The 16685-nt window shown below is 34.5% G+C and overlaps 1 protein-coding gene and 2 pseudogenes across 17 annotated transcripts in view; all 3 read left to right on the forward strand.

The window, feature by feature from the left end:
• Nucleotides 1-16685, forward strand: part of PKP4 (plakophilin 4) — a 217562-nt gene that overhangs the window by 130391 nt on the left and 70486 nt on the right. For 15 of the 17 annotated variants that reach the window (XM_039855416.1, XM_039855419.1, XM_039855432.1 and 12 more), the window contains one exon: nucleotides 15598-15632. The exons of the other annotated variants lie outside the window; for them this stretch is intronic. In XM_039855416.1, coding sequence (XP_039711350.1) covers nucleotides 15598-15632 — 35 coding nt within the window. The remainder of the gene's footprint in view (nucleotides 1-15597; nucleotides 15633-16685) is intronic. 17 annotated transcript variants of the gene reach the window in all.
• LOC120597482 (uncharacterized) lies at nucleotides 3736-3854 on the forward strand (annotated as a pseudogene).
• On the forward strand, nucleotides 12320-12438 carry LOC120597440 (uncharacterized; annotated as a pseudogene).

A 16685-nucleotide genomic window follows, 5' to 3' on the forward strand; every position in this document is an offset into this window, starting at 1 on the left:
ATCTTGGGTTTTATCTTTATTTTTTAATCTATATCTTGAGACGTGTTTAATACTAAGTACAGAGAATAATACAACAAAAATTTAAGTATTCATATCAGAATTGAAAATTATTGATAATTCCTCATATTGACTTCTTTTTTATTAAAAGAAAACAACATTAAACATGTAATTCAAGCCCCTCTGCTCCATTCTCCCTTCCCAATAGCTAACTACTAGTATATAGTCTTCCAGCTTATTACTTTGTGTTCTTTTATGTCATGTACATCTGTCATATATATCCTTGGCCAGTATTTTCTGTTGCTTTTTTAATCGACACAAATGTCATAGTCTGTGTATTGTTGTATACCTTGATTTTTCTTCTCAGTATTTGAGATCTGTCCATGTTAATAGGTATAAATCTAGTTAATTTTTTTAACTGCTGTTATATATTTATTTCATGGAATATTAAACCATTTGGCCATTCTCCTATTGAAAAACATTTAGGTTCCATTGTTTGATATCGTAAGTAATACAAAAAGAACATTTTGGTCCATACCTTCTTGTTTACACGTGTAAGATTATGGAATATGTCATTAGAAGTAGAATATTTGGGTCATAATGAATGTACATTTTCAAGTTTTCTAGATCTTGATGAATTGCTTTCTGAAGTAGCTCAACAGTTATACCCTCACAAGTGGTATATGAAAAAGTTCCAGGATGTCTGGGTTTTTTTTGTTTCGTTTTGGCCAGCATTTAATAATAAGCAGGTTCTTTAAAATTTACCAATCTAATGTTATCTCATTTTGTTTTGCATTTTTTTTGATGACCAATGGGGTTGAGTACTTTTCATATCCATATGATCCATTTGAGTTTCCTTTTCTATTCATATTCTTTGTCCATTTTCTAATGAGTAATTTAGCTAATTCTTTTTGATTCTATCATTAGTTTTTTTGAGCTAAAATAACTCAAATGTAGATCTGAAAATAGTGCACCGCATCTTAGTACATCACAGCACAAAGTATACCATATTAATCTATTTTTAGAATGCAAATCTTCGTATTTTGACAACTATGTAGAAGAAACAGCTTTCTATGTAAGATTATAATAGATACTAAATTATCCAAATTTGCATCTTAGGGTAAGGGAAAGCCCAAACAGATAACTAACATTACTTTCTATTTCCACATTTCCTTTAGTGACTCTGTTTTTCTTTCCTGCAAATGTTTATGATCTCTTCTCTAAATTCACTCAATAAATATTTTTGCCTTTGCTTTACTGTTGAGATACAAGGCACAAAAGCCTGGAAATTTCCAATGTTGCAGGAGGGATCGTTATGCGTAACTAGCAACATGATAAAACACCATAGTAGCATAAATACATGTCTACATATTTTTTTTAAAATTTTCTGAAAAGCACTGTGTTGGTCAGATATTGTCTGTCCTGACTCTATCCCGGGAGGCCTTATCTTGGTATCCTTGTTTCTCATATCCTTAGGTGAAATATTTTTTATAATTATATTATAGGGAGGAGAACAATAGCCATTGAGCATCTATTGCATAACAGGCATTTATACTCGTGGATGTTTTGCACCCATTATCTTCTGTTTAATAGTGTCAGTTTTGGTGTTTTTGTATTTTAGTTTGTGTTTTAGTTTTGTATTTTCTGTCTTTTTTTGTGTTTTAGTTTGCTTTGGTTTTCATTGTCGTACACCTGAATTTAACATTAGAATGATATTTTCCCCTAAAGATAGTGTTACTCTATTGGTTTTCCACTGGAGTGTCAATAAGTAGTTTCAGAAAACTTCAGCACCTCACTTCATTCCACCATCCCAAATAAACAGTCTGTATAAAACATGCTTGCTATACAAAGACTACTGTAAAACTCCTAGCCCCCAGCTATATCTCCAGCTATCACCATTTGTCTCTCCTTTATGAGAACTTTGGAGTAACTACCATTTCTGTTCTTGGTTAATTACAAACATGTTACGGGAAGTCATGTAGATACTAATTCATAGATTCTGAAAAACAATCTTGAAAAACTTTTCCACTAATGTTCTTTCTCCAGTTCATTATTTTAGGGAGCAAAATTTACCATTCCTTCATTGAATCACTGTAATTTCCACGATGAAATAAAGGAATGTTGATACTGAGTTCACATTCTCCTTACCATTTGGCAGTTTTAGAACAGAGCAGAAAGACTGATATGTGTGATGAGATGTTTCCTTAACCCTTCAGAGAAATACTACCTTATACAGCTCTAAGCCAATGATGTATGGAAAAGGAAATTGGAAACGTGATTGTCTACCTAAAAGTGAGAGCGATCTATTAGTGCATTTTCAACAGTTAATCAGCTTGCTGTAAAAATGAATATGGCATGTCTACCGGGGGGGAAAAAAACAACTGATGAGCTTGCCAGACTTTGTAGTGACTGAATTGTTATTATAGCTATCCTCCCTGAGGCTTCACAATCTATTTAATAACAAATCAATCTAATTTGTTTCTTGCATAGATTTTTCTACTCTGCTGTTGTGTTACTCCACAATTAAAAATACTAAAACTGAAGAGGATAAAAAGCTTGTAGGCTATAGATTTTCACAGCTAAAAAGAATCTTTTGTTAAACACTTATACATTTTAACCACTGTCAAATATATACAGCATTTGTTTTGCATTAACAGACTGCTTATAATCCAAGGAGAAATATCTTTAGAGAATATGTGTGTGTGTTTATTTCTTCTAGCCTTTTGTTTATTGGAAAGGAACGAATAACAGCCAGTTATTCTAGAAGCTTATTATGATGTATACTCTCTGCATCAGAACAAGCCAGTTAAAGGTTGATCTACCGCCACCATTCTCTTTAGTTATATTATCAATAACAGAGCTATTTGAGCCACAGAGAAAATTCAAGTAATATTACCAACTATGATATAAAAACTCGTGCTTAGGAAATACAAAATACAGATCTATATCTATTTTCTGAGCAGCATTAGCAAAATACTTTTCAGTAAAGACTTATTTGTAAAAAGTAAGTGAAACTGTATTTTATTGTATTCCTTATGAACCTAAATACAAAAGTAGAAATTATGTTATTGACTAGAGTAGTATATTAAGAAGTATAAAAGTTGAAATCTTGGGTGAATTTTGCAATGACTAATGAAACAATGTATCTAGATCGATGTTCACCAACAGCTGCTAAAGTCATTAGCTAAAATGATGATGGGAAACTTTACAGTGAATGGATCAGGCTGACATCAGCTGAACCCCACTGCTTTATCTTATGTTAATATCATGAACCCGGAGATAGCCAGGGTTCATGATATTATGGCCTCCTGATGTGATGCAGTGGGAAGTACTTAACATCACCTATGATGCATTCTTGCCTCAAAATTGCTTGACCATCTAGATGTTAATACCAGTTCATAGGAGACAGAACATGTTAAATGGCACTATGCTGATACATTAGTTATATCCAGTCTGTCAGGAATTCTTCAGGGCAAATGAAATAATTTCATACAGGAAAAACAAGTAAGTGAAAGAGGAAGATGAAACTATACAATAAAAGAGATTTTTAGAGATAGTGCCACAAATACAATGTGTGGAACGTTATTTGATCTTGATTAAAAAAAAAAAAACTTTTTAAAAATTAAGATAGGTAATTTGAATACGGACTAGATATTTATTGATATTAAGAATTTTACTGTTTTTTTTTTTTAGGTGCGATAATATTATGTTAATGGTCTTTTTTAAAGTATGTATATTTACTACGGCCATGCTACCCTGAGCATGCCTGATCCTGTCTGATCTCAGAAATTAAGCAGGGTCAGGCCTGGTTAGTACTTGTATGGGGGACCACCTGGGAAGACTAGGTGCTGTAGGCATAAAAAAAGTATCTATATTTAAAGATACTTCTAAAGCAGCGGTCCCCAATCTCACTGGTGCTCCTATGAGATTTTAATGCCTGATGATCTGAGGTAGAGCTGAGGTGGTGATGCTAGCGAGATGAAGCTTCGCTCACTAGTCCTCCACTCACCACCTGCTGTGCGGCCCAGTTCCTAACAAGCCACAGAGTGATACCAGTCTACAGCCTGGAGATTTATTCATTAATAAATACTTTAGACTCCTGATCTAAAGTATTTATTACTGAAGTGATAAGATATCTGAGATTTGCTTCAAAATGATCTAGTAATGCAGAGAAAATAGTGGGGTGGAGATACAGATGAAATGTATGTGACCATGTGTTCACTTTTTTTGTTGAAGCTGGGTAATGACTATACAGGGAGTTCATTATACTATTTTCTTCTGTGTAGATGTGTATGTCTCTACATTTAAATGTTGCATAATAAAAAGTATTTTAAATGTTAAGTGATTAGGCTCTTAATTATGATTAAAATTCATTTCAGTTTTATAAAATTAGGATGGTTATATTCTTAAAATCTGAGTGATGGATGTTCTTTCCAATAATTTAAATAAAAACTACTTACTTAAATTGAATAGATAATGAACCTACACAGTATGTTCCATGTATTCCATAATACCTTTATTATCAATAATGTTGGCTCATTATGGCAATGAATGGGAGAAGGAGCAAAGGTGAGAAAGAAAGATAAAGCTGGTCAGTCACTTCTACTATCATGTTGCAAACCGTTGGTCCTCTTTTCATTTATATTTCTCAAAAAAAGAATGCTGGACACTAAATCTAAAAATTTAAGGCACAGTGGTCCAACCATTTGCCTTGTCTGTTGGCCATGGAAAGTGTCTGTTCAACCACTGATTAGTGCTTATGGGTCACCCATTATGTCTCAAGAATGCAGTTTTAAGAGACTTTACCCTGTTCCTCCATTATCATTATTGTCATTCCTTCTCATTTATTCTAACAGGCTTTTTTTCTCTTTCATTCCCCTACCCTATTTATTAGCCTGGAAAACTTGCACATTTATGTTTTGGGAGTAAATAAAGAAGAGAAGGAAACAAGAGTATTAAGTTGATGTGAGACAAATCAGGGCTTCACAGGAGCTTTCAGGAGAGATTTGAAGCATTCTAAAACCACTTTCCTGGGTTCCATACATCTCCCTACATAGAAACGTAGCATACATTATGCACATACGTTAACTATGTCCTTATGTGTCCATTCTTTTTCCAGGGTAGTTATTGATGATCCTGGGTCTATACTATATCCCACATGTGAATTCATTCCCCCTTCAGCACTAAAATAGCTATTTGTAATGCTTGTCTGTGAATCAAGAGCTGAAAATGCTGTTACACCATGAAAAAGATAATTTTCTTCAAGAAGCAAAACAGAAATTTAAGAAGTATATTGTTTCTTTTTACACTCAGAATAAAATTTTTCTCAGAAGTTAAAGAAGCAATTATTTATAAAAATTAAAAACAAAATCTTACTCTAGCAATCAATGGACATAAAGTGAATGTCATTTTTAATTACACCAAATTTAATAGTGCTTTTACATGATTATCAAAGAATTGTATGTGAATAAATTATTTGCTTTTGAATATCTAAATAGGATAAATAATAAGGGAAGTACATGTTTAATAAAAAATTTAAGCTTATGATGTCTTGAAATTCCTTCTAAGTAAATTTTTACATAGCCTTTTCAAAGTATTTTAAACTCTACATAATATAAAAAATGAAATTGCATGCATCATAAAGCTGTTTATAATGAAAAATTTTAAGGGTTTTAGGTGCCGGCCAGTGTATGTCTTACTGCAGATCTCTACAGCTTAGTCATCTGTGCTGGATCTCATGTAGAGCAAGTAGAAGAACAGGACCCTTGCCCACCTCCTTACCTGTGCCAGCTTCATTTAAAAATATAAGATTTGAATTATTTTATACATCATTTTAGAAGTATATTTGTGTGTACATTCTTTTTTAAATTAAAATTTTTTTTCTCTTTCTGCTTCTTCACCTTTGGAGGATTTGGAAGAATAGAAATGAGAAAACAATAGCATTTTGTAGACCACAGACACAAATAATTCACAGTAGGCCATCTATTCCAAGACTGGCCTTTTGCCTAGATAGCGTCCTGAGTTACGGCAGAATACTTAGGAAAGAAAGTCTGGTGGTGTGTTTAGCCATTTTACTATTTTCATCTCAGTTGCTTTCACTCTTTCAAATGTCATCTGAAATGTTAGAAAACCCTTCTATTAAAATTTCTATTTTTACTGGTTAGAAAACCTGTTGTGGGATGGGCTTAAATAGAAGTCATGCTTCCTGTATAATTTATGAGGATACCAGAGGGAACTGTTTGTCTCATTTTTGTCTAGTACTACATTCTTTTTTGATCTTCCCCTTCCCATATGGTCTTCTGGATCTTTTATTCATAGATTCAAAGCACTAACACAAAATGCTTTTGTCAAAGAATATTTAACATCTTTTAAAATGTGTTCACCTCCAGTACCTATGGAAGTTACTTGAATTGTTGAAAGGGCTATTCTAGTATATCCTGTCCCTTTAATGTTTTTGCTGTGCATCAAATGCATAATTTTCTCTGTAGTAGACTGCTCGTAATATTATTTATATCCTACCTTTTCTGGTATTCATTTTAGATAGCTATTGTAAGCGTCCAGAAATACAGTAGGTAGCGTGAGGGAAAACTGGAACGAAGAACTGAGAAAACAAGGATGAGAACAAAGAGCCAGTAACAATATTACAAGTGTTCACCACAGTAGCTGGTTATACATTGTGACACTTGCTAGCTTGCTAGCAGCCACTGGAAAGCAAGACCACACTTTGCTGCCCCTGTTGCTTATTATTTTTTTAAAGTCTAAAATTGTAAAAGCACATTTCGAGAGCATGACCAGTTTTTTCCAGCTAAAGTATCTTTGGGAGGAAATATATGGGTCAAATGTAAGCCCTTTGACCTTTTCTGTGTTCCATGCAGTATCAGGCCTGCCTTCCTACAGCCGTCTTATTTCATCCTTCTGTTGGTCATGCACATGATTGGGTTTAGAGTGCAGCTGGATCAGCGCAAGTCCGTAACCACTCCAAGACTCGTGTTCTGTTGCTGGTAGATCAGGAGTGGCTGCACCCTGTATGAAGGACATCATTTTTAATTCGAGTGTCTTTTCTTTCCTCTAGCTTCAGTATCACCCTCAGATCATATAAGTAATTTGAAAAAAAAAGATCCTTTACCCTGTCCCATTTGTTATGCCTTGCTTAGTTCAAATTATAGACAGATACCATTTTCAGGGCAATTTAAAACCATAACACATAAAAATAATAATAAACTCCAATTAATGAGCATGTTGTCATGGTTTTATTTTTCCTGACTGCTGAAATTAAATGGTTCTTTTTTAGGATAAAGGAAATCAGTCTCCATTCAATAGAGAATTGCCCAGGGTTTGATTCCATGATATAGAGAACAGAGGTTAGCCTCAGTCCCAAAAAATCATGAATTTGAAGGAAGAACCTTTGTTTTTGTTTAGATTGATTATGAATAAATAATACATAAATTTGGAAGACGCTCTTAAAAATGTAGTTAAATATGAAGGTGTATTGCTAACATGTCATCTATAGGTTAGTGATTTTTTTAAAAACTAGGGGTGATAATGTGGTGAGAAGAGACAACTGTTTGCTTCCAACTTCCTCCTCTGCTTTAACCAGGCAAAACAGTGCACCCTCAGGGAGGCCAACATGTGTGCTTGACTTAACCTAAATAGCTCAGTTGAAGAATGAAGAGCTATCCACACTTGTCTTGGGAAGAATAATCATGATATATTGTTTAATTTTGTCTAACTACTCTAGTTGTTCCCATGCTAGACAGAGATTAAGTCTCTTTAATGTAAAGGGTTTATTTCCTAGTCAATTCTTATCTAATTAAAAGCAAGAGATGAGATCTCTGTTTCCCAAACATAGGAAAAATAAAACTAGTTATAACCTAGCAGTTGCCTATTGGTAGGTGATATGAGTCCTTGGACTATCAGAAGATGGTTTTAGCTTTAGAGAGCCCTTATTTCATCTCAGTCTTTTAGACCAGTTGTCCCCAAGCTTTTTGGCACTAAGGACTAATGTTCCTCTGAGAATCTAATGCCTGATGATCTGAGGTGGAGCTGAGGTGGTGAAGCTAGTGCTGGGGAGTGGCTGCAAATACAGATGAAATTTCTCTTGCTTGCCTGCTACTCATCTGCTGTGCAGTCTGGTTCCAGGGGGTTGGGGACCCATGTTCTAGACCCCACTTCTTACCATTGCTAATTTTGAGTATAAAATGAGTGAAAGGACATTCTCGTTGATGGTCGAGGTGAGGAGATATTTGACCTGCTTACATGATGAACACTTTTAAGACCTGGGCCTTCCACAGGCATTATATTTAAAAAGCGATATTCTCATGCATAAATTCAAGAGCACCCAAGAAAGCTAGAACACAGAATGAGCTTTACCTAGCTCAGAACTCACAAGAAATGAATGAAATATTGTACAAATGCATTAAGAGAAACTGAGCAGAGTTTTAAACATACTAATTAAAAGGGTAAGCAAAGCAATACTAGATAGAAATAAGGCTTAAAATAGGTTATGATGTCATCTCCACATGATAATTGAATATTTAATTTATTTATAATTAATGAAGATATAGAAATTTAAGTGTTCGGTAGAATGGATTACTCAGATGAGGAAATTTGTTTAGAATTTATCTTGTAACACTCCAAGTGGAAACTAAAACTTGAGAATCTTTATTAGTTATTTTACCAGATTCCTGGGGGACAAAATCCTAGGTACAAAATAATAGTGATCTGGAAACTATGGAGCCCTTTTCTAAGTTTCCTGAAGCAGTTTGTTAAAAAAGCACTTTGTAATGCCTAGAACAGGGGTCCCCAACCCCCAGGCCTCAGTTTGGTACCTGTCCTTGGCCTGTTAGGAACTGGGGTGCATAGCAGGAGGTAAGCGACAGGCAAGCAAAGCTTCTTCATCTGTATTTGTAGCCGCTCCCCAGCACTGGCATCACCCCCTTAGCTCCACCTCAGATCATCAGGCATTAGATTCTCATAGGAGCACTGGTCCTTGGTGCCAGAAAGGTTGGGGATCGCTGGCCTAGAGGATAATAAGGTGTTAAATAATTACCATGTGAATTCATTACCAAAAAGTAAAAACCCAGACCTTTCCTTTTAGTTTTTAATTAAGAAATGGACCTTGGAATCAATTAAAAAGTAGAGTTATAAATATTAGAGCAATGGATTACAAAAGTAATTATAATAAACCAATAGAGAATTGCCAGAAGTTTTCACAATGAATTTTGAATCTCGAAAACCTACACATTTGCTAATGGAAGCAATAATTTCAATTAGTAGAATAATAAAGCCCACCAATAACAAATGAAAAAGTTGAAAGGTAATTTTTTAATGAGCAAACCACAAGTTGAAGATAAGACAGTAATGAATTTGTAGAGAAAGAAAAAAATAGTTTGGAATTTATTCAAGCTACTGAGATTTCATTTGGAAACCTGTGGTGGTTCTTGAATTCAAGAGTTAACACGTGCAGAAAAAATATAGAACTTTTGTATGGAACTCACAATTTACAGTCAGAGCTAAAAATAGTAAAATTAATAGGAAACTCAAGAAAAAAGTCAGGACAACAATGTACAAATGCATTTTTAAAGATTTTATAGTAAGATTAATGATTGTATGGTCAGTTAATATTCATTTAATAATTACCTGAGTTTAGTAAAGGAAGAACACCTAAGAATCATTTTTAAAATAGTGTGAAAGAATATGTTGTAATAGTGAAATAAGTAGATCATATAATGCTACTGAGTTGGGGTGGTTTAAGCAACCACATGAAGAAATTGTCATAATAAAAAGGGGGGAAATGTCAGGTTTAAACTCAGCACATGTAGAATAGTATGTTGGTAGTCTCCCAAACTGTCTGACTTCCCATCTCTTTACAATTTTTGAGCTGTGGAAACTGCTACTTACCTTTCTTACTGGAGCCTTCATGTTCAAATTCCTACCTGGGTAGTACCAATACCAGTTTACTTTCTTTTAATAGATGAGTAGTAATAAGTATTACAAGACAATTGTAAGCACTTGGAAGACAAGGACTTTGCCTCGTTTCACTATTATAACCCAGCCTCTAACAATGTGTCACACTCAGTAGATGATCAATAAATATTTGTTGAATGAATACATATAATATGTACAATAAACATCTTTTCTATAAGATATAGAAAGAGCCAAAATAAGCGGGGAGTTTGACTCCTTAGTAGAATGATAGGAACAATTTCTAAAGTTACATAGGATTAGCCTTAAAAAAGAACAACCCAAAGAGTTGAGATCATTTATTTAGCATTCTACTCAATGATGGTTGGATGCAGGTAGAATTAAGGCACAGTCTTTACCCTCAAGAAGGCCATAGTTCAGTAGTGGAAACAGATATGTAAAGAAATAGTGTGATTACAATCATATAAAATTTCCAGAAGTCAAGATGGATCATTGGGCACATTCTTGACACAAAGGAGGAAATGATCAATTTTTATTGAGCTAATTCTTGAAAGATAATTAGGGGTCCCCTGAGAGAATGCTGTGAGAAAGGTACATAATCTAGACAGTCGGACATGCCTGTCCTCTATTCATAAATAAGAGTTTCTAGAATAATTCATTTCAGTGATTCCTCTCCCTTAATATTAAATGAAATTTAATTTGTTATTGGCTATGCTTAATTTTTTGACCTCTTAATAAGGGTTCTATACATACACATTTATGTATGTGTGTGTATAAAATTTCTTAAAACAATGATGTTTTTCAAACTAAAGCAGTAAATTTTAAATGTTCTAAACTCAGGTTAACACCTGATTCTCTTTTCAACAGAAGAATAACTCTTGGATTCTGTCTGAATTTAGTGTGTCTTGTCAGAGAGTAATGACAGTAGCCTGCGTGTACTTTTAATAGAAAGGGCCCCGTCTAGACCTGGGAGAAAGAAAGGGAAATGACGTGATAAAGTTACCATGTGGCACCATCAAATTATTCACTATCCCCTTCCCTACTGTTACCCATGGTGTCCACCAGAGCAGGCCGCTTACATCAGACAGAGTAGATTCAAGGGGAAATTGGATACAGACAATTAAATAGACAATTTTTCAAAAATATTCCTGTTATTAAGTGATACAAAGCAAAGATAAACTTTATTAGAGTGTTCAATCATGGGTATCTAACATATATATATATATTAGTACCTACATTTGCTATGCTATTCTGGAATTTGTGTAATTCTGAAAGAGTTTATGGGCTCTGTTTCTACATGTTCTATTCCAAAAATAGCAGGGAACGTGAAGCAACATGGTGTGTGAGAGAACTGCAAGTAATTAGAAGTGCCTAGAATGTGGGTTTGTGTGGAAAAGGGCAAACTGGAAGGAACCAGGTGGCAGAGGGCCTTCTGTGCCATGCTAAGATATCTGAATCTGTGCCACACTAAAATATTTGAAATTTATCCTCTATGGATCTGCTGTGCATTGGCATCAGGAGAACAGTGTCATATTGGAGTGTTTGAAAAATCACTGTAGCAGCAGCAGCATGGAAGAGAGATTGAAAGGGTGAGAAATCAGAGCCAGGAAGACAAGTTAGGAGGGAGACTAAAAGAATGATCCAGCTTACAGATGAGAGAATGAAGGCCCAAACTCTGTCCATGATGGTAGGGATGAATTCAAAAGTATGTTTGGAGTGACAGCCATGTGCAGATACTATCTTAGGTTCTGGAGGTACATTTGCGAACAAGGCAGACTTTACTGTCCTCATGGAGCTTACACAGTAGTGTGTGGGGAGAGGGGGTGGTACAATAAAATGACTTTATGTTCTTCAATGTGAGTGACTAGGAAGTAACAAATAAGATTTAGTCTGAGGAAAAAGTTTCAGTGTGTTGAATATGAAAGGTGTTAAGTCTAGTATGCACTTGGAAATACAGGTCTAGAGTTAAGGAGTGAGGCTTTGGCTCTTTTCAGAGGATGTTTTTATATTTGCTTTCAGTCATAGTACTTAGTTTTATGACAGTAGCAGTCAGGACTTTTAGTTGCAAATAGCATCCTCTCTGGTGTGCAAAAGCAGAAAAGGAACTTATTAACAGCTTTTGGGTCTCAATCTCTAAGAAGGCCAGAGACCCAGATTCTGAGTAGGGGTATCCAGGAACCCAGTGATTAATAATCACTGCCACTGCAGGGTCCATTGCAGATGTTCCCCACCATACCATTGCCACCCACTCTTGTGGCTGCTTGAGAACCCCAGGGTCGCTGGCCTGCCCTCTGGCTGCAGAGGACTATGAGCAAGCCATCTGACTCACAGGATATACCAAAATAAAGAGGGTTTCAAAGTCATTGCACAGCCCTAAATATCCAACAAGAATATTTTTGTCTACGGCCACGCTACCCTGAACAAGCCCGATTCTGTCTCATCACGGAAGCTAACCAGGGTTGAGCCTGGTTAGTACTTGGATGGGAGACCACTTAGGAAGACCAGGTGCTGTAGGCATAAAAAATAAGGGATTGTAAGCTGACAGGATCCTTGCAATCTGTTAAGTCAACCAAGGGTTGCCTCGCCTAAAAAAATAAAATAAAATAAAGGATATTTTTGCCTCCAATTTATGTCTGAATGCAAAAAAGCATTTAATTTCATAAATGTGTAGAATTTTACAGTGCTTTATTACATATTTGCATGCAGTGTTGTAAAGTCATAGTATCTTCCTTAAAACAAAACTAATACTGTTCACATTAGAATAAATTGCCTTGATTTATTAATTTGCTAATGAACTAGCTTTTAATTGTTCAGCGACACCAGACAGTCCTGAACCTATGAATGGATTTAATTCTAGAAGGCTGTTGATAATTAAGTCATTAGAAAATGTAATGCATCTTCCCACTGAAACAACGTTATAATGGATGATTCAGTTCCTATATTTTAAAATGTGTTTCACATTCCAGTGGAAGCTCCTAGAACACGAGCTACTTGGCATCTTCAGATGAGAAGTGAAGGAAATGAGATAGAGTCATTTGTGGGCACAGTGCCTGTAGACACATTGTAGGCATTCAATAAAAGTTGAGGAAGTGTTTCTAGGAATAGATGGTTAGAGAGAAAGAGGGAAGAGGGAGGGAATAAGCCTATGTTTCTAACATGGAGCTGCCTCTAATTGTTCTAATCAAAGCAGGTTACTAACATTCAGTGACTTAGCACTTCAAAATTGCATGTGTTTGTTATCCAATCCCTGAATTCTAGAGTAGTGAACAATCGAGAATCATTTAAAGTGAGTGATTCAAAAGAAAATAGATTTCTAAAAAACATAATGACCAGTTAATAACAAAATTGTAGGATTAGTGTGAATATAATTGGACTGAATATATGGTCATCAGAATATACCATGGAACTTTTTGCTTATTTTTAATCCTCATATTAGCTTACTTTCCTTTGATTTGTATCTTTTACCTAAAATGGAGTACAGAAAAGTAGTATAAACTTAGGCTTTCCATTGCCTTCACCTAGGAATGCCTTATTATATTTCGATGACCAAATAGGTCTTTTCAGCAAAATGCTGTTTGCCTGATTGGTACACATGAGGCTACTGGAATTCCTACCTAGAGTGAAGGAGAATAAGCTGACTTGCTTGAGCAAGGTAATACTGATCATTTATATATACTCAATCTCTCAGAACAATAAAGAATTCAGTATTACTTTTTCACAATTTGTATTGCAGGAACTATATATATTAAGCATCTGCTATATATCATAAAGAGATGAGCGAAAGAGACATGACCCTCACTCAGTCTGAGCAATTAACATGAATTATATTCTGTGATCTATAATTTCAAGAATAAAAAGTCTCGTAAAGGTATTTCATTAAAGTTTATGTAAATTTCAAACTCAAAAGATAGAAGACTTTCATGATATTCCCAAGAAACTTGATGTATTAAGCATTTTTAGATGGCAGTTTGATTTATCATTTATTTTAGTATTAACAGAAAATATTAACATTTTGATAGGAACACAGTTGGATAAATGATATTAACCTCAACGTTTCAAAAACCAATTTCGATGACAGAGTTAAATAACAGAAGAAGATTCAAGAGAAGTTGAAATTCAGTGTAAGGAACCACTTTTAGAGTCATAAGAATGACTCTAAAATAAGAATGCTACCCTCAGGAGCAAGACAAATGTGCTTTTACTGATATTTGACCAAATTTTCATTTTTTCCATCCCTTTAGTCCCTTTTGAAATCAGTTAGGAGTACATCAGATAAAGGAGCATCACTGAAATACTTAAGATTACTATTAAATGATTGACCGCATTCTTTGGGAGCATGCAGCTAATTCAAGGCCCTGGAATGTGAACTGCTGTGCCGCTGATGAAGAAAAGGCAAATCACACACAAAATTGAGGTTCAGGGAGTTCTTACTAAATCTAGAGATTTAACCAGCAAGAGGTTCATTAACCACTTAATGACTTGGGGAAATATCAAGGAATTAACAAGAACCTAAAATCTTAGAACTATAACACTAAAAGGATCATTCTCGTCTTCTGTTCCAAGTCTTTTATTTTACAGTGTTTCCTTAAACCTAAAGTCACATAATTTTTCCTTAAATTTAATAAACGCTCCAAAAATACTTCAATATGTGTTCGGATTTCCAAAAAAAAGTACAGATGTTTAAAAAGAAAAAAATATTTTTAACTGTATCCCATAGAAATAACTGCTTAGCACTTGGTTTTTATTTTTCTAGACTTCTTTCTAGACATATTGTATGTGTGTATGTGTTTAATGCAAAAATGGGATCGCAAGCTGTTTTACCATATAGTACTGTGATGGGAAGCCCAGATTCTGGAATCACACCATCCTGGGTTTGAATCCCAGCTCTTCTAGTTACTAACGTAAGACTTTGGCCAGTTTCTTTATCTGTAAAATAAAGAGAATGTGCCTATTCATAAAGTTGTTTTGAATAATATAAAGGAGATAATACATGTGGAGTACTTAATCAAGCATTTGTATATGCTTAATAATCCAGCCTCTTGTTCCTACCTTCCTATCACGCCATCCCCTTTGCACTATGCTTTTTTGTACTGATTTTTTTGGGGGGCTGGGGGGGTGTTCGAGGAGGCACAGATGTGTTTTTATGTACACAGATATGTTTTTAAATTGATACTCTATAAACCAAGAAGAATATATGGCTAAAGTTTTCTCCTGGCTTGCAAAACCTTATATTGTGGATATAAAGTTTTATGATATGATTTAAATTTATAAGGTAACATTCAATTCAAACTGACCCCATTAACTTTTGTGTATACCATATTATCTAGGGGTTCTTTCGAAGATAAGTAAAATGAATGAAGTTCTTAACAGACTTTTTGGTTCTTTTTTAATGTGTATGTTGTTTTAATGTATATGTGATTTGCATACTACCAGGAAAAGCAGCATAGTACATCATATAAGTACAATGAATATCATACGTGTTCATTGTACAAATAGAGTTTTGTCTCAAATTAATGCAGAGGCTAAATAATTGACTCACAAGACTAATTTTAAATTTTGTTTGAGGTTTTTATACTTTGTATAATTAAATAATGAAAACGTTTATAGCAAAACAGGTCCATGTTAAATTTTATGACAAAGGAAGTAAATGTTCCTCTTTTTTTTCCTTTTCTCTAGCTCAACTGAAAAGTCATTTCCTTGGAGATCAACAGGTATGAGTTTTATCATATAAAAAAAATCTTTATGTTTTGCACACACACAAAAAAAATCATAGTTTTATAGCCTGCTTTCTGAATTTACTACCTCTTGGTGAAATAAGCCAAGCAGAGCCTTTAACGGTAACAATATTGAGCTATTTTGCTTTGAAGTAGTAGTTCTTAATATTCTTAATTTTTGTAATAGTTGAATAGGTTTATATATGTCAATTGTAAAGAAAGTTAAAGCATTAGACATCAACATTTTTAATACCAACTCAATACCTGAACATTTTCTTTTCTATCATTAGGAAATACAGGGGATGCCCTCACAATGGTTATTGTATAATCTGGGAAAGGTGGCTAACCATTTATATAAATCAAGGTGTTTTCTTTCACATTCTTTCTCATACACAGAAGAGTTACCTGAAATGTTCTATGTATCCAGATATAGAATATCTAGTAGCTTCTAATGTAGTCTGGAAGCTTCTTTATCTTTTTACCCTAAATTCACCTCATATAAAGGATGGATTGCATTAAGGAGAGAATTTTTCACTTTCACAAATATTTGATGTCTTCATACTCAGGCTTCATTCATTAAATGTTTATTGAGCAGCCACATCATGGACCCAGCATGTACACATTGCTGGTCAGACAGTGATGGTCACAACACACACGTCCCCCTACTTCCCATAGAGCTTATAACATAAAGGACGATGCCAACAATGTATAAATGCTAGGATAGGCCTTGATGACCAAATACTTTGGCAATTTTTAAACAAGACTTAAATATAGTAAAACTCAGATCACCAAATGCCTAGTATCTGAGTTTACCTGAACCTGGTATCAGGCGTCTGTGTCATTTTATAGCACCTACCAGGCACTCTGCTCTTTTCTAAAGAAGCTATTCCTAAGAACTGTAGTGTTTACTTAAACAACAGATATATAAAAAGCGACTTAACAATGAGACTTACAAACAGCACTTCTTACAGGGAAGACATGCCATGGAATAATATTTGATTAACTGCCAAATAAGTATTATGTGGGAAACATCATTATAAATATACAACC

The sequence above is a fragment of the Pteropus medius genome, unplaced genomic scaffold, assembly GCF_902729225.1.
Source record: "Pteropus medius unplaced genomic scaffold, Ma_sr-lr_union100, whole genome shotgun sequence".
In the NCBI taxonomy this organism is placed as follows: Eukaryota; Metazoa; Chordata; class Mammalia; order Chiroptera; family Pteropodidae; genus Pteropus; species Pteropus medius.